The 16,414-nt window shown below is 40.2% G+C and overlaps 1 protein-coding gene across 4 annotated transcripts in view; it reads right to left on the reverse strand.

The window, feature by feature from the left end:
• LOC124616713 (RB1-inducible coiled-coil protein 1) overlaps window positions 1–16,414 on the reverse strand; it is a 314,373-nt gene that overhangs the window by 24,080 nt on the left and 273,879 nt on the right. For all 4 annotated transcript variants that reach the window (XM_047145068.1, XM_047145070.1, XM_047145069.1 and 1 more), the window contains exon 18: window positions 2,015–2,099. In XM_047145068.1, the coding sequence (XP_047001024.1) occupies window positions 2,015–2,099 (85 nt within the window). The remainder of the gene's footprint in view (window positions 1–2,014; window positions 2,100–16,414) is intronic.

Below are 16,414 nucleotides of genomic sequence, written 5' to 3' on the forward strand. Positions count from 1 at the left end.
CTATTGACACCACCACCTACGAATGACACAAATAGTAAGTGATAGGAAGCTACGATGAAATGGCTGCAGGAAAATGTGAATAAGAAATGCTCTCAGAAGGACTATCTCAGCATACAGTAAAGTCAAAACAGCTATTGGTGAAATCAAAAGCAAGGGCAGTAACATCGAGTGCAATGGGAATTCGATTGTTAAATGCAGGGGAGAGAGTGGATGGGTGGAAAAAGTACAATGAAGGTGTCCATGACGCAGAGGACTTCTCTGAGACTTGTCTGATGACACGATAGATGAAGAAACAGGAGTCGACAGAGACAATATAGGGAATCCAGTATTATAATCAGAATTTGAAAGAGCTATGGACTACTTAAGATCAAATAAGGCAGAAGGGACTGATGACATACCATTTAAATTTCTAAAATTATTGAGGAGAGTGGCAACAAAACAACTATTCACATTGGTCTGTAGAATGTATGGGTCTGGTAACATACCATCTGACTTTTGGAAAAACATCATCCACACAACTGTGAAGGTAGCAAGATCTGACAAGTCCGAGAATTATCGCACAGTCGTCTTAACAGCTCATGCATCCAAGATGCTGAAAAGGATAATATACAGAAGACTGCAAAAGAGAATTGGGGATTTCCTAGATAATAATCAATTAAGAGTGGAAGACCAAGAATGAAGAACTTACATTAAAAAGGGTGTAAGACAGCGAAGTAGTCTTTCACCCCTACTGTTCAACCTATACATCAAAAAAGCAATGACAAAAATAAAACAAAGGTTCAAGAGCAGAATTAAAATTCAAGGTGCAAGGATATCAATTGTTGAATGGAATGGAACAGAATATGGACTGAAAGTAAATCGAAGAAAAATGAAAGTACTGAGCAGTAGCACAAATGAAAACAACGAGTAACTTAACATCAGAATCAGGGGATAATGAAGTGGAAAAAGTTAAGGGATTCTACTACCTAGCCAGCAAAATAGCCCATGATGGATGAAGCAAAGATGGCATAAAAAGCAGACTAGCACTGGCAAAAAAGGAATTATTGGTCAAGAGAAGTCTACTACTACTACTACTACTACTACTACTACTAAACGTAGGTCTTAATTTGAGGAAGAAATTTCTGAGAATGTATGTTTTGAGCACAACATTGTATGGTGGTGAAACATGGATGTGGGAAAACTGGAACGGAAGAGAATTAAAGCATTTGAGATGTGGTACTACAAAAGAATGTCGAAAATTAAGTGGACTGAGAAGGCAAGGAATGAGGGAGTTCTCTGCAAAATCGGCAAGGAAAGGAATATATGGGAAACACTGACAAGAAGAAGGGACAGAATGACAAGACATCTGTTGAGATGTAGGGTACTAGAGAGAACTGCAGAGGGTAAAAACAGTAGAGGAAGCCAGAGACTGGAATACATCCAGTAAATAATTCAGACAGAAGGCTGGAACTGCTGCTATGACACAAAAAGGTTGGCACAGGAGTGGGATTTGTGGCAGGCCGCATCAAACCAGTCAGAAGACTGAGGACTGGGGTATCCCTGGGAATTTTATCGGGACAAAAATTTCCATTCCTTGTACTGACTTCGCCCACATTGAAGGTATGAAACTCGGAATTATAATAAATCATACAGAATATGAATGAAAATGGCTCCTTTGTTTTTGTTTTTGCTTTTCATTGTTTTTACATTTTTCTAATTTTTTATACACAAATTACAATTACAAAACTTCAGAGTATAGATTTTTTTTTTCTTTTCTGTGTACTGTGTGTTACAAGTATGAGCTGGTTTTCTGAATTACCACTTTCAGAATATGTTGCAACAGTGCTGCTTCGATCCCATCCTACATTCTCACATGATGATTTCACATACACCTTAAAAAACACACACACACACACACACACACACACAGTTTCATTTGCCTGGCGTAATTTACTTCCATTATCTATCCTGATATTTGTTTAAACTGTTAGCCTTAGCCTGTTAAGAGTGTAACAACACTAAAATAATAATCTACCAGATTTTCTTGTAGAAACTGCTCTGGAACACCTTTATCAACATGATCTGGGCTTGTTGCAGCATCACGGTTCCTTTTAACATCCCTGCAAAACAAATTAATACAATTATTTATCTACAAATAATGAATATTGAAACACGAGAAGGATAATACTTTCTATTTGCACAATGTGTGGGCCTCTGCACAATTATGCGCTTATCAACACAACTATATCAGTACATTATTACTTTACACCTAAAATTCCACCAAGAACTTTCCATCACATTCACTTTTATATTTCATTGAAATATTTGAATAAATTTTAAATGACTAATATTTCAAAGTTTCAGCAATGTTAAAAACCAGTAATTTCGTCTAATCGAAAAGAAATCTTGAAATGAACAAGAGTGAGTGTGTGTGTGTGTGTGTGTGTGTGTGTGTGTGGGGGGGGGGGGGGGGGGGGGGGGGGGGAAGGGCCTCATGGCACATCAGCCTCCTCGGACTTACGGATTTACTGAAGAATCGCTGGAACATATGAGGCAATGTTTGTACTTCTGTGCTGATAGTCTTACAAAAGCATGCAACTTTTATGATGCCTCACAATAGTAGCATTACTGAAGTGGTAACCATCTCCAACATGGGCAATCCAAACTGCAAGTAACTTTTCTATTTGGGAAGACTGAAACACTGACCACTAAGCCTAGTAAAAACAACGAAGTATTTATAAAATTAGCAATTCATGGAGAATCTGCAACAATCAGGTTATCATGTGAAAAATGATGACCTATGATTAATACACTTGGAACAAAGTGTTCTGCTGTCAGAATACACACACAGTAGTTACCAAGAACAAGTAACAATGATTTTAAGACAGTACCCCACTCTTATGAAGTTACCAATTACTAATACTGGACTGCTGTGCATATTGATCTGCAAGCAGAATTGGACACAGTGGATGGAGATGACACAGCATACTTATGCCACAGGCCATTAGGTTATCAGGCCAGATTCCACATGGACTGCACTGTTTAAGAATTTAGTTTTTTTTTTGCTATGTTAAATTTCCTTACATTCTGCCTAATGGATTACACAGTGTGAAAATATATTACTTATAAATTACACCTAAGTAGCACTGAAAGACCTAAGTCGAAACAAGGTCCCGGGAGTAGACAACATTCCATTAGAATTACTGACGGCCTTGGGAGAGCCAGGCCTAATAAAACTCTACCATCTACTGAGCAAGATCTATGGGACAGGCGAAATACCTTCACACTTCAAGAAGAATATAATAATTCCAATCCCAAAGAAAGCAGGAGTAGACAGATGTGAAAATTACCGAACCATCAGTTTAATAAGCCATGGCTGCAAAATACTAACACGAATTCTTTACAGACGAATGGAAAAACTGGTAGAAGCCGACCTCGAGGAAGATCAGTTTGGGTTCCATAGAAATGTTTGAACACGTGAGGCAATACTGACCCTACGACTTACCTTAGAAAACAGATTAAGAAAAAGCAAACCTATGTTTCTAACATTTGTAGACTTAGAGAAAGCTTTTGACAATGTTGACTGGAATACTGTCTTTCAAATTCTAAAGGTAGCAGGGGTAAATTACAGGGAGCGAAAGGCTATTTACAATGTTTACAGAAACCAGATGGCAGTTGTAAGCGTCGAGGGGCATGAAAGGGAAGCAGTGTTTGGGAAGGGAGTGAGGCATGGTTGTAGCCTCTCCCCGATGTTATTCAATCTGTATATTGAGCAAGCAGTAAAGGAAACAAAAGAAAAATTCGGAGTAGGAATTAGAATCCATGGAGAAGAAACAAAATCTTTGAGGTTCACCGATCACATTGTATTCTGCCAGAGACAGCAAATGACCTGGAAGAGCAGCTGAACGGAATGGACAGTGTCTTGAAAGGAGAATACAAGATATCAACAAAAGCAAAACGAGGTAAATGGGATGTAGTCGAATTAAGTCCGGTGATGCTGAGGGAATTAGATTAGGAAATGAGACACTTAAAGTAGTAAAATAACTGATGATGGTCGAAGTAGAGAGGATATAAAATGTAGACTGGCAATGGCAAGGAAAGCGTTTCTGAAGAAGAGAAATTTGTTAACATCGAGTATAGATTTAAGTGTCAGTAAGTCGTTTCTGAAAGTATTTGTATGGAGTGTAGCCATGTATGGAAGTGAAACATGGACAGTAAATAGTTTAGACAAGAAGAGAATAGAAGCTTTTGAAATGTGGTGCTACAGAAGAATGCTGAAGATTAGATGGGTAGATCACATAACTAATGAGGAGGTACTGAATAGAATTGGAGAGAAAATAAATTTGTGGCACAACTTGACTAGAAAAAGGGATCACTTGGTAGGGCATATTCTGAGGCATCAAGGGATCACCAATTTAGTATTGGAGGGCAGCATGGAGGGTAAAAAATGTAGAGGGAGACCAAGAGATGAGTACACTAAACAGATTCAGAAGGATGTAGGTTGCAGTAGGTACTGGGAGATGAACCTTGCACAGGATACAGTAGCATGGAGAGCTGCATCAAACCAGTCTCTGCACTGAGGACCACAAGAACAACAATGAATTAAACACATGGTGTGATTAATATTATGCTCATAACCCTTCTTTCAAAGAAGAATTAGTATAAATCTACACTGAGGATAGGCAATCACTACAGTGAAACTGATTCATTTCAGTACTGATACATGCACATTGCTGTCCTCATAATTTACTGCACAACACCACTTTTATCTATTCAGTAGTTGATTACTGTATCTTCAATTCCTTTTGAACAAACTGCACATTGCAAAGCTACATATGACTCATGTCATGTTGTTTTATTTTTCTTAGCACCATTAGTTGTACAACTATAATTTTTGTATTATCACATCCTTTTCATTTTCCACTGTTTTGAATCTCAAGATGATTTGTGTATGTGATTGAAACCAGTAATCAGAATAGTAGATATAGTGAGTGATCCAGATTTTATTTTCATTTGACACAATCACAAAATAAATAATGTGTTTATACCTAATCTTTGTTATTTGCCTACTGAGAGGATGCATTTGTTTATGCAACTGTGTGAGTTGTTTTGGGACCCATCTTGCACAAACTTTATGAAACCCAAGTCTGTTGTGGATTATTCCATACGCAGAATTGTGACTAATTTGCAGACGATGTGCCACTTCGTCAATAGTTAATCATCAGTCTAAGAGAATCATTTCACACGAATACTCATTGGTTTCTTCATTAGTGGAGGTAAATAGTCGTCTGGCTCCTTCCATCATGCGTAACACTTGTGCGACCATTTCGGAATTTTTCAATCCATTCATAGACACACTGTTGTGGCAATACACTGTTCCCGTGCTGTACCAAAAGTCTTCGATGAATTTCGGACCCTGATACGCCTTCCGACCACAAAAAACAGATCACTGAATGTTGCTCCTCTTTGGTGCAAATAAGACAGCAGAGCAGCCATGATTAACAGCACGGCAGCGATAACGAAACTAGCCTAGCAGCTTGAAAATTGCAAAGATATAACAACAAATACACAAAGCACGCGTCATCAATGTAAAACGACAGTACCTCCAAAATAAACAAAAATATAACTAAATTGAGGGTAATAATTGACTTACCCTCGTACTTTCTTTAGAATGTAAGTTTGCTAAGTAAGTGCAATTTTAATATTAACTTCAAAAATTTTTTAAATTATTACTATTTCATTAATAATGTGGCATACATGGAAAATACCGAGTCTTTGTATAAGAAGTGACCAAACTTTTCATTTGAGGGCATTGCTGCAGCATATATGTAATGTAGCATGACTCTGATGTGGGTATATAAGCACCAACATGCAGGCAAGGCACCAGTGTGGCATTTGTGTCTTTCGAACTCGTATGCGGTATATGCGGAGACGTGAACTATGGGAAGGTTATTATCAAATGCGTCCTCACAGGACACCGTGCTGTTATTCTTTTCATGTCTGCCAAAGGACAAACAATGGTAGACACACATAGGAGAATGAATAATCTGTACAGGGCAGCACATTGGTCAAAAACGACAATTGTAGAATGGTGTGCCACGTTCCAAACTGGTTGCGATTCAACTCACGACACCAGCCTCATCCAATACGAACCAACTAAAGTAGGGGACACTCGAGCACCCGTCCTATAGCCCTGATATCCCCCCATGCCATTATCACACCTTTAGTCGCTTTTAGAAAAAAAATGCAGGACGACACACTGTTTTACCAAACGGGTATCTTCAACCTGGTAGGTTGGTGGATGTTTCCCTAAATCCTCGCAGCAATTTTGCCTTTGTGGCGTACTGGGGCAAGCCTTCGACTGGAAACTTTTTGATTACACCTTATATACAGTTTGTCCCGTATCTGATGTGTGCATGACATGAAGTTGCAAATCACTTGGACCATAATGAAGTTATTTAGTTTCTAGAGACTTGCGCTGAATTAAAATACTCTTAGTAACTTGATATTCAAGGCTTATGCATGGACTGCAAAGTAAGTATATAATACAAAGCAGTGTCTATAATCTAATAATTGTAAGAACAAACCTGATGTAAACGTTACACTGTATGTTCTTCCGCCTTCGCTATTACCTCATTGGATTTTATTTCCCAAGCAGCTTCAGCTGTGTGTAATCGGGTACAATAATAACCTAATGTTTTACGTTGCAGCATTGCTTACCTGCACTATTCAGTGAAGATAACCCAACACACAATGTTTTACTGTCACATTCAAACAGGGAAGTGATGTAAACATTTGTACAAAATCATGTGCAAGCCTATTTATTTTTGTTCAACTTCCACATGAATGTTAATAATTTATCATTTAATGTTTCCAATTGCTCTGTTTTAACACTTCTCATTGACAGGTATTTGAAAATGCTGCAACAGTGAAATCATTTGTGTCAAACCATTATGTATAACATCAGCTTCGACCTGTTTCAGTAATCCAAGCTTAATCCCAGTAGGCTTGACATGTGCTCCCTTTCATATACGCCAATTTACATCATCTTCCTTCCCTTAAGGTTTTTGTGGCCTTTGCTCCACCTTAACACCATGATATGAAGAAACATTGACCATGATTATAACAATGATGGGCTGTAATTTTGGTAGAATATCTCTGAACCATTTTAGGAACACTTCACTATTCCTGTCTTGATGATAATCTACAGTCTCTTTATTCAACAATCAATTCGGCACCTTCCACAAAACCACAGTTGCTTACTGTATGTGTTATAATTGCCCTTTTTCCTTTCCCAATGGATTTTGAAACCCTATGACAGACATCCAACAAAAGCTTGTATCTTTTTCAGTCATTATTTTGTCAGTCCACACTTGTGAAATTTAAAATTTTCCTGGAAAATTAAATGTTCAAAGAGATTCCGGGATTGCAGCCAGTCATCATAAACATCACTCCATGGCAAGTCTGCAGTAGCAAAACATTGATCTCCATCGGACATTCACCAGAGTATGACTAAAAATTAATTCTGACCACAGCAACATCTTTTTGGGACTCTATTATAAAAGAATCCACGGAAATATGCATTGCAGAAAATCTAGTAAACTGACAGCGGATACCAGTTGGATAATGCGTGGAATCCCATCATCTCTGAGATTTGCTCCAGACCAAGGTGGTAGAATACTCCGATGACTGCAGCGAGCGTCAATGCCGAATATGAGGGTGCTGCCACCGGGCAGTGTGGTCATGTCACCGTGACCGACACATGCACAGCAATACTATCAACGTGCTATATAAGGCGGAGCGGAGAACGTCTTTGTCAGTCTTCGATGACTGACCTGAAGATCACTGGCAGGTGTCCATTGAAATAGTGTGGAGTGAAGTTTACAACAACTGGCTGCAATCCCAAAATCTCTTCGAACAGTCCACACTTCTTTTGTCACATGTGCTGCAGTAACCTATGATTCGTGAAGGCAATAAGGCAATAAATCCCCTGTTCTTACATACAAACTGTTGAATCAGCCAGAGACAACACCTCCTCCACAAAGCAATATCCTATCTACCTGTAATAAAGCTATATCATTTTCTACTGTAGTGTCGCGGAATAGTAAAGAGTTGAAAATGTGGAATATTGTCAAAGTTTCGTTGCCTATGCCGAGAGCCAGAGGCAGTAGGTTAGCCAAGTGGTAAGAGGATTGCATGTATCGGAATGTGTCGTCACACAGGGGCAATGGCCTGGTTACACACAACAGGCGAGAGAGAATTGCTTAGCACGCGGGTTTGTGTTAGATGGAGACTTTTGTAGAGTGAAGACAGAGGCATAGCGTCAGCTGTACTGCATAACTTCACATAAGTCTGCCGTAACAACACGTAACTCTGTCACAAGAACACCTAAGGGGCGAGTACGACAGATAAATCAGCAGTATAAGTGGAACGAATGCGTTCATTACAAACGAGCATGACGTCAGGACGTCGCTCGTGCTTCCTTTAAATACGCCAGCTTTGATAGCAACAAGGCACTCGCAGTTAGATGTGTACTGGGACACTGCGTAGCGCTCAGCTCGGTGATCGACATGTTAATCTTTATTAAGGAGATGTTGCAGTAAGGGCGGCCCATCCAGCAGCAGACATGAGGGGACAGTACCAGCTCTGGTCCTCTCTGCTGCCGCTGTCAATCATCAACCCAGGGTTAGCAGACATCGCGGCAGTCTCGCTCGCCGCCAATGCTGACCACATCAGTGAGCCGTCGTCGAGATCGTGCGGGGCCTAGGCCCTGTGCATCCGCCGTCACAACCAGATGAGCCGACAACGCTGGGGGACTGCACCCCATTCCACCCGTCCGCCACATTGTACTCGGCAGGAATAAAGGTGTCATGAATTAATAATGTTTTGTTGGTGTTTCAGATGTGTCCACGGTCACTTCCTAGCATCCTGACAACAGGAGAGGTCACCGCTCGGCTTCCAGTCCACCATAGGTGACCGGGACCACCGGGGTGCCTACACTACTTTCAAACTGAAAACCAATATCTTTTATCAATTTGTAATATGTCGTCCTTCAAAAGCAGGCAAGTCATCGCCGGTGCCAAAGAGTGAGGTATTCGTAACTGTAATCATTTTAAAAATTGTTAAAAGCATCAGCATTGTTGTAATTATTATTATTATTGTCACTGTTGTTCCCATTACATTACTATTTATGATTATCCAATTAAAAGTGTTGTTGTTGTTGTTGTCATTGTAATTATTTTTATTGTTGTTGTCATTGTAATTATTATTATTTTACTGTTTACAGTTATCTGTTATTGCATTACATCATGGCCTAGTATTACATGAAATAACGTCGTGTGCCTTCCATTAAAGTACAAGGCCGAACCTTGTAAACATTAGGCCTCCTGAGCGATACAGGATACTTGAAAAATACATGTTATTCTATCTACAAAAATACTGATGATATTAAAAGTTCAAGAACTCAAAGTTTTTAGGTCAATTCCGCAATGATCCTTGTAAGAAACTTCAATCACGGAGTTGTAGGAGGATTTTACTGTTTCATGGACTTGGGCAATCATTTTTCAATGAACAGCAAAGCAAGACACTGAGAATATCTAGTTTGCGAGTGTGTATTTGGAAGATAAGTTTTGATTCCCTTAAACAGAGAAAATGATATTTCTGCCGAAGCACTGGTTGCGGGAATGGTTAAAATTAATATCATTAGTTTAAATGATTCAGGGACTGCTTCACTGAGACCACAGGAAGCGAAATGTTGACTTTGTCTACCAACTGGATGGTTCTGGAATTAGTTTGAAGAAAGGAAGACAGTTCCATCCTTAGTCCAGGGAATAACAACATGTCCACTGTAAGGTGTCTCCAAGGAATGAAATGCAGATTCATGAATATTTTCAGTATTTGGACTATATTTTTCATAACTCATGTGTGAAAGTAACTCCAAACTATCTAAGTCAGTATACCTGTCAGTTAATTAACACAGAACAGTATCAACAATATCACAAAACAAAGCACTGTATGATATTTCTCAGTCAGCCATGGCATCCCATTGCTTCTTTCTTATACGCTCACAATCACTTTCATCTGGCACAGTTTCAGACCAAACTTCAAATTTACTACGAAGTTCCTGTAATCCAGTCTTACACTGGCCAACTTCCTTCAAACAACAGTCAGCATCAAAGGGTTTAGCTTCATCTACATCTACATCCAAACTTTGCAAGCCACCTGTGATGGTGTGTGGCGGAGGGTACCTTGAGTACCTCTATTGGTTCTCCCTTCTATTCCAGTCTTGTATTGTTCGTGGAAAGAAAGAGTGTCAGTATGCCTCTGTGTCACTCTAATTTCTGATTTTATCCTCATGGTCTCTTCGTGAGATATATGTAGGAGGGAGCAATATACTGCTTGACTCCTCGGTGAAGGTATGTTCTCGAAACTTCAACAAAAGCCCATACTGAGTTACTGAGCGTCATTCTTGCATAGTCTTCCACTGGAGTTTATCTATCATCTCCGTAATGCTTTCGCGATTACTAAATGATCCTGTAACGAAGCACGCTGCTTTCCATTGGATCTTCTCTATCTCTTCTACCACATCGGTGAGCAGTACTCAAGCAGTGGGCGAACAAGTGTACTGTAACCTACTTCCTTTGTTTTCGGATTGCATTTCCTTAGGATTCTTCCAATGAATCTCAGTCTGGCATCTGCTTTGCCGACGATTAATTTTATATGGTCATTCCATTTTAAATCACTCCTAATGCCTACTCCCAGATAATTTATGGAATTAACTGCTTCCAGTTGCTGACCTGCTATATTGTAGCTAAATCTCTGCCCAAACTCTTTGCCTTTACAAATGTCTGCTTGTGTCTGTGTGTGCGGGAGTGTACACCTGTCCTTTTTTCCCTCTAAGGTAAGTCTTTCCGCTCCCAGGATTGGAATGACTCCTTACCCTCTCCCTTAAAACCCACATCCTTTCGTCTTTCCTGATGAAGCAACCGTTGGTTGCGAAAGCTTGAGTTTTGTGTGTATGTTTGTGTGTCTATCGTGTATGTATGTGCGTCTATCAACATGCCAGCGCTTTCATTTGATAAGTTTTGGGAAACATTCCATGTGGGAAAAATATATCTAAAAACAAAGATGATGTGACTTACCAAACTAAGGCGCTGGCAGGTCGATAGACACACAAACAAACACAAACATACACACAAAATTCAAGCTTTAGCAACCAACGGTTGCTTCATCAGGGAAGATGGAAGGAGAGGGAAAGACGAAAGGACGTGGGTTTTAAGGGAGAGGGTAAGGATTCATTCCAATCCCAGGAGCAGAAAGACTTACCTTAGGGGGAAAAAAGGACAGGTATACACTCGCGCGCGCACACACACACACACACACACATATCCATCCGCACATACACAGACACAAGCAGACATTTGTAAAGGCAAAGAGTTTGGGCAGAGACGTCCCAGGTGGAAGTACAGAGGCAAAGATGTTGAAAGACAGGTGAGGTATGAGCGGCGGCAACTTGAAATCAGCGGAGGTTGAGGCCTGGCGGATAACGAGAAGAGAGGATATACTGAAGGGCAAGTTCCCATCTCCGGAGTTCTGACAGGTTGGTGTTAGTGGGAAGTATCCAGATAACCCGGACGGAGTAACACTGTGCCAAGATGTGCTGGCCGTGCACCAAGCCATGTTTAGCCACAGGGTAATCCTAATTACCAACAAACACTGTCTGCCTGTGTCCATTCATGCGAATGGACAGTTTGTTGCTGGTCATTCCCACATAGAAAGCTTCACAGTGTAGGCAGGTCAGTTGGTAAATCACGTGGGTGCTTTCACACGTGGCTCTGCCTTTGATCGTGTACACCTTCCGGGTTACAGGACTGGAGTAGGTGGTGGTGGGAGGGCGCATGTGACAGGTTTTACACCGGGGGCAGTTACAAGGGTAGAGGTTACGAAGATTAGGTGGACAGCGGAAAGAAACTCTTGGTGGAGTGGGGAGAATTTCATGAAGGATGGATCTCATTTCAGGGCAGGAATTGAGGAAGTCGTATCCCTGCTGGAGAGCCACATTCAGAGTCTGATCCAGTCCCGGAAAGTATCCTGTCACAAGTGAGGCACTTTTGTGGTTCTTCTATGGGAGGTTCTGGGTTTGAGGGGATGAGGAAGTGGCTCTGGTTATTTGCTTTTGTACTAGGTCGGGAGGATAGTTGCGGGATGCGAAAGCTGTTTTCAGGTTGTTGGTGTAATGGTTCAGGGATTCTGGACTGGAGCAGATTCGTTTGCCATGGAAAGCAATTTCTTAAATGTCAGGTAAAAGCCTTTGGCATGTACTCCTGTTTCGCCGTGCCATGAATTAGGGTCGTCTTTCATAGACTTGAACAGCTCTTCAAGTTCAGTCTTGTGGTTCATCACTAGCTCGATTAATCTGCTGTTCTATAACCATGTGGTGTTGAATGCTGAAGGAAAACGTAATTTGATCAATTAATGCAAAGCATTGGAGAAAAAAATGGGCAAAACCAGAAATTGAAAAAATATTTTGCACTCCCTTATATGTTCAACTGACTATTTCAGAATTAAATTTGGTTTATGAGCACAGCAATGTATGAAAAGATCTGAGGGGTATTTTCATCTCAAAAGTTTTTGTACCCCATTATGTTGCCCAGCCACAATGGCACAGCCATTGTGTGTCTGAGCTACCAGTTCTCTACCACAATCAAATTCACTTATGCAGCCAAATACATGCTCTGCTAAGGTAGCAGCACTTTGGTTATCACTGATGTCAACATTATCACTGATGTCAACAAAGTCCAAAAATCTCTCACACGCTTCACCCGTGGATATTCCATATTGAAAACAGTTCAGACTTGGGACTGGCTTGAAACATTTACCATTTTGTCCATAATAACTGTAACAAATGTCATTTGTTTTAGTTTTTTCGAAAGTTCTGTACGAATGGCTTCAGCAATGGACTCAATGAGGTCCTTCTGCACGTAACTTGAGATGCCTTCAGAAGCAATTGAATCTGCAAGTGATATGACAAACATTCATTTTTTTGTGCCAGTGAGTTAACAGTTCAACATAATTGCCCCGATTATCCTTGTCCTCTGTTTCATTGTGTCCTCTGAAAGGTGGGCCCGCATCTCGTGGTCGTGCGGTAGCGTTCTCGCTTCCCACGCACGGGTTCCCGGGTTCGATTCCCGGCGGGGTCAGGGATTTTCTCTGCCTCGTGATGGCTGGGTGTTGTGTGCTGTCTTTAGGTTAGTTAGGTTTAAGTAGTTCTAAGTTCTAGGGGACTGATGACCATAGATGTTAAGTCCCATAGTGCTCAGAGCCATTTGAACCATTTGAAAGGTGGTTCTTGTGCAGCAAGGAAACACTTGACAACTAAACAGCTCACAATGAGTCTATTTTCCTTCATTCGTTCATTATGCTTCTGAACATATAATGTCAAGGTACTATTCACACAAAAATCTACCCTTGTACTGCCAAATTTAATGAACATCCATACAGGTGTAATTTGGTCCTTGGAATTTTCGCGCCATAAGTTGCAGAAATTGTTCATGTCACGCGTGCCACTTTTCATCCACAACATATTGGAAACAAACAAAACACATGGCCAACAGTACAATTTTTGTGTCTCTCTACAGCCACGTAACCATTTGCAAGAGGATTACCAGGTTCTTGAAAAAGTCTGATGTAAACTTTAAATACTGTAATATATAAATGCGGAACATTTGATGTAGGCAGTCCCTCTTTGATCTTGTCACTTTTTGCCTCAAAACTAAGTCCTCTGAATGGATGCGTTTGTTTCTTTTGGCGAATCTACTGCTTCATCCATACAGCTTCAGAAAGCCAACATCACACTTATGCAGAAACTAATTTAAAACCATTAAAGAAATATTTCTTCACTAAAACTATAATGAATGAATACCAACATTTTCTAAAACATTAAAACTCTAAAATATGTAGCCTGATTTATATCTGAACTTTCAGCACTAATGTCTTAGGAAGAGCTAGAGAATCGTAGGTATTGCACAACTGTAGTTGAATTCTTTTATCTTGGCGGCTCGCGCATGCCCGCCCAGACGCGGGAGATTGCTGCGTTGCCAGCTGCACACGACGCACGTGCCAATAGAAGCAGCACCATAGTATAGCATAGTTCGCAAGCTTACATTTAGGGGGGAGCGCGCAGTTCATGAAGTAAAGCCATCACGGCCGCATTAACCCTTTCGCTGCTACAAAGACATGCTCCGTGCATTCCGCGCTGTGCGCGATTTTGTCACTGCACTGCTCGCCTGTGCAGACACATCGTGCTCAGACTGCTTTGACACGCTTATCATTCGATTCCACAAAAATTATTTGGCCCAAAAATTAGATTTTTACACATCTTCTTGACTGATACCTTCCTCCCATAAATGACTTAACTTTGTTTCAATGTTCAACGCGGTTATTATGCAGCATTAAATATAGTAAACCATTGCACGAAATTTTGAAGAGTTTGCAGAGGTAAAAGTTCATAGAGTATACTTTCCTTATGGTCGATTTTAGTTGCCACAGTGTTGAGAATGAAATGTGGACAAGATACCTAAATTTCATATATAATTTTCTGTATAACAATATCTCATTTAAGTACCACATAGGTGTCGTATGTAATATTGAGAAATATTCCGTCTTTCGCGACTGTAACAAGAGTTTTATTTACACTGAGCACGTTTGGCTTTATTTTAAAGCACTTCAATCAATCAAAAGGAAGTAGACAAAACACATTAAACAAAACTGTGGACTTACAAAAACATTAGGACTTGAATATACCGTCTATCAGTGAAGTGCTCTGAGCTGTCAAATATAATTTTTGTGTGTGGCACACACAAACATCATTTATTTGCTAAAACACTCATCAGCCAACACAAACGTTGAATATTGTGTTACCGCAGCACAAAACTACGAAAGGTGACTTGGCAATGGAGGAGACAAAATACTGTCCACTGAAGATGCTTCAAAAGAGAAAAACGCGTCTGGTCTAAATAAGTCGCTTATTACAGTTGCAGAAGAGGAATATATTTCAGTACCATTGGTAAAACTGCGACTGTGGAACAAAAACAAGAAAGAGAACATGAGTACCATTGTGTATGTGCCATACCTTTCATTGATTGAAGTGCTTTAAAATAAAGCCAAACGCGTCCGGTGTAAATAAAACTTTTATTACAGTCGCGAATGACTGAATATTTCTCAATATTACATACGACACCTATGTGGTACTTAAATTAAATGAGATATTGTTATACAGTAAATTTTATATGAAATTTAGATATCTTGTCCACATTTCATTCTCAACATTATGGCAACTAAAATCGACCATACGGAAAGTATACGCTATGGACTTCTACCTCTGCAAACTCTTCAAAATTTCATGCAATGGTTTACTATATTTAATGCTGCATAATAACTGCGTTGAACATCCAAACAAAATTAAGTCATTTGTGGGCGGAAGGTATCAGTCAAGAAGACGTGTAAAAATCAAATTTTTGGGCCAAATAGTTTTTGTGAAATTGAATGATAAGCGTGTCAAAGCAGTGGGAACACCATGTGTCTGCACAGGCGAGCAGTGCAGTGATGACAAAATCGCCCACAGCACGGAATGCGGGGAGCACGTGTCTGCAGCAGCGAAAGGGTTAATGAAGAGACAAAGCACTAGAAATGTCAAAAAATTGCATTCAAACGAATATAATTCGTGAAGTAAGGCACTTCGATATTGTTTTCAAATAATGAAAATATTAAGCACCGGTCAAGGTCTGAACTCATAACCTTTCACATAGAAGCCAAACAGCTTAACCGTTACGCTATCGCGGCTCGTCCGCCTACAGGATGCCATGAGGACTCTAACATGTCATGCAAAATACTGACAAACACTGTTGGTATAACTATGAATTACTCACGCTTCGTCGAAGTACAATAGGAAATAAACAATTACCGCTGTTCTTTATTGCGAAAAAGCAGTATAAAAGAAAGTCTGCTATCAAGACATTGCTTTTTTTCTATTACTTTATATATGACTGAACGTTTCTAAAACTGAAGACACTCGTCCATGCTCTGCACTGCAGTCGAGATCTGGCAACGTCGTTCTCTGTTCATTGGCTGACTGTGTTTTGTGACGTCAGATGCGCAGAACGAACCTAAACTCGGCCGCCAACATAAATGACGCGCACTTTATCAACTGCCTTACAACTGCCAGCTCTTCTCTTTCACTAGCAAAAGTGAGAGTGGGAATAGGCCTCACAATGGGATGCATCCGCAGCGTTAATCGCTATTGTTAGGATGCATGTAGCTGACCAGCCCCCATGGCCTTCCAAACTGGTGCCTGTCACACTGACAGCTGTTAATGTTTTAAGTGCACCCAGGTTAACAGTGCATTTTTATACATATGAAGTATGCACTGAAATTGTTG

This window comes from Schistocerca americana, chromosome 5 (genome assembly GCF_021461395.2).
Source record: "Schistocerca americana isolate TAMUIC-IGC-003095 chromosome 5, iqSchAmer2.1, whole genome shotgun sequence".
Lineage (NCBI taxonomy): Eukaryota > Metazoa > Arthropoda > Insecta > Orthoptera > Acrididae > Schistocerca > Schistocerca americana.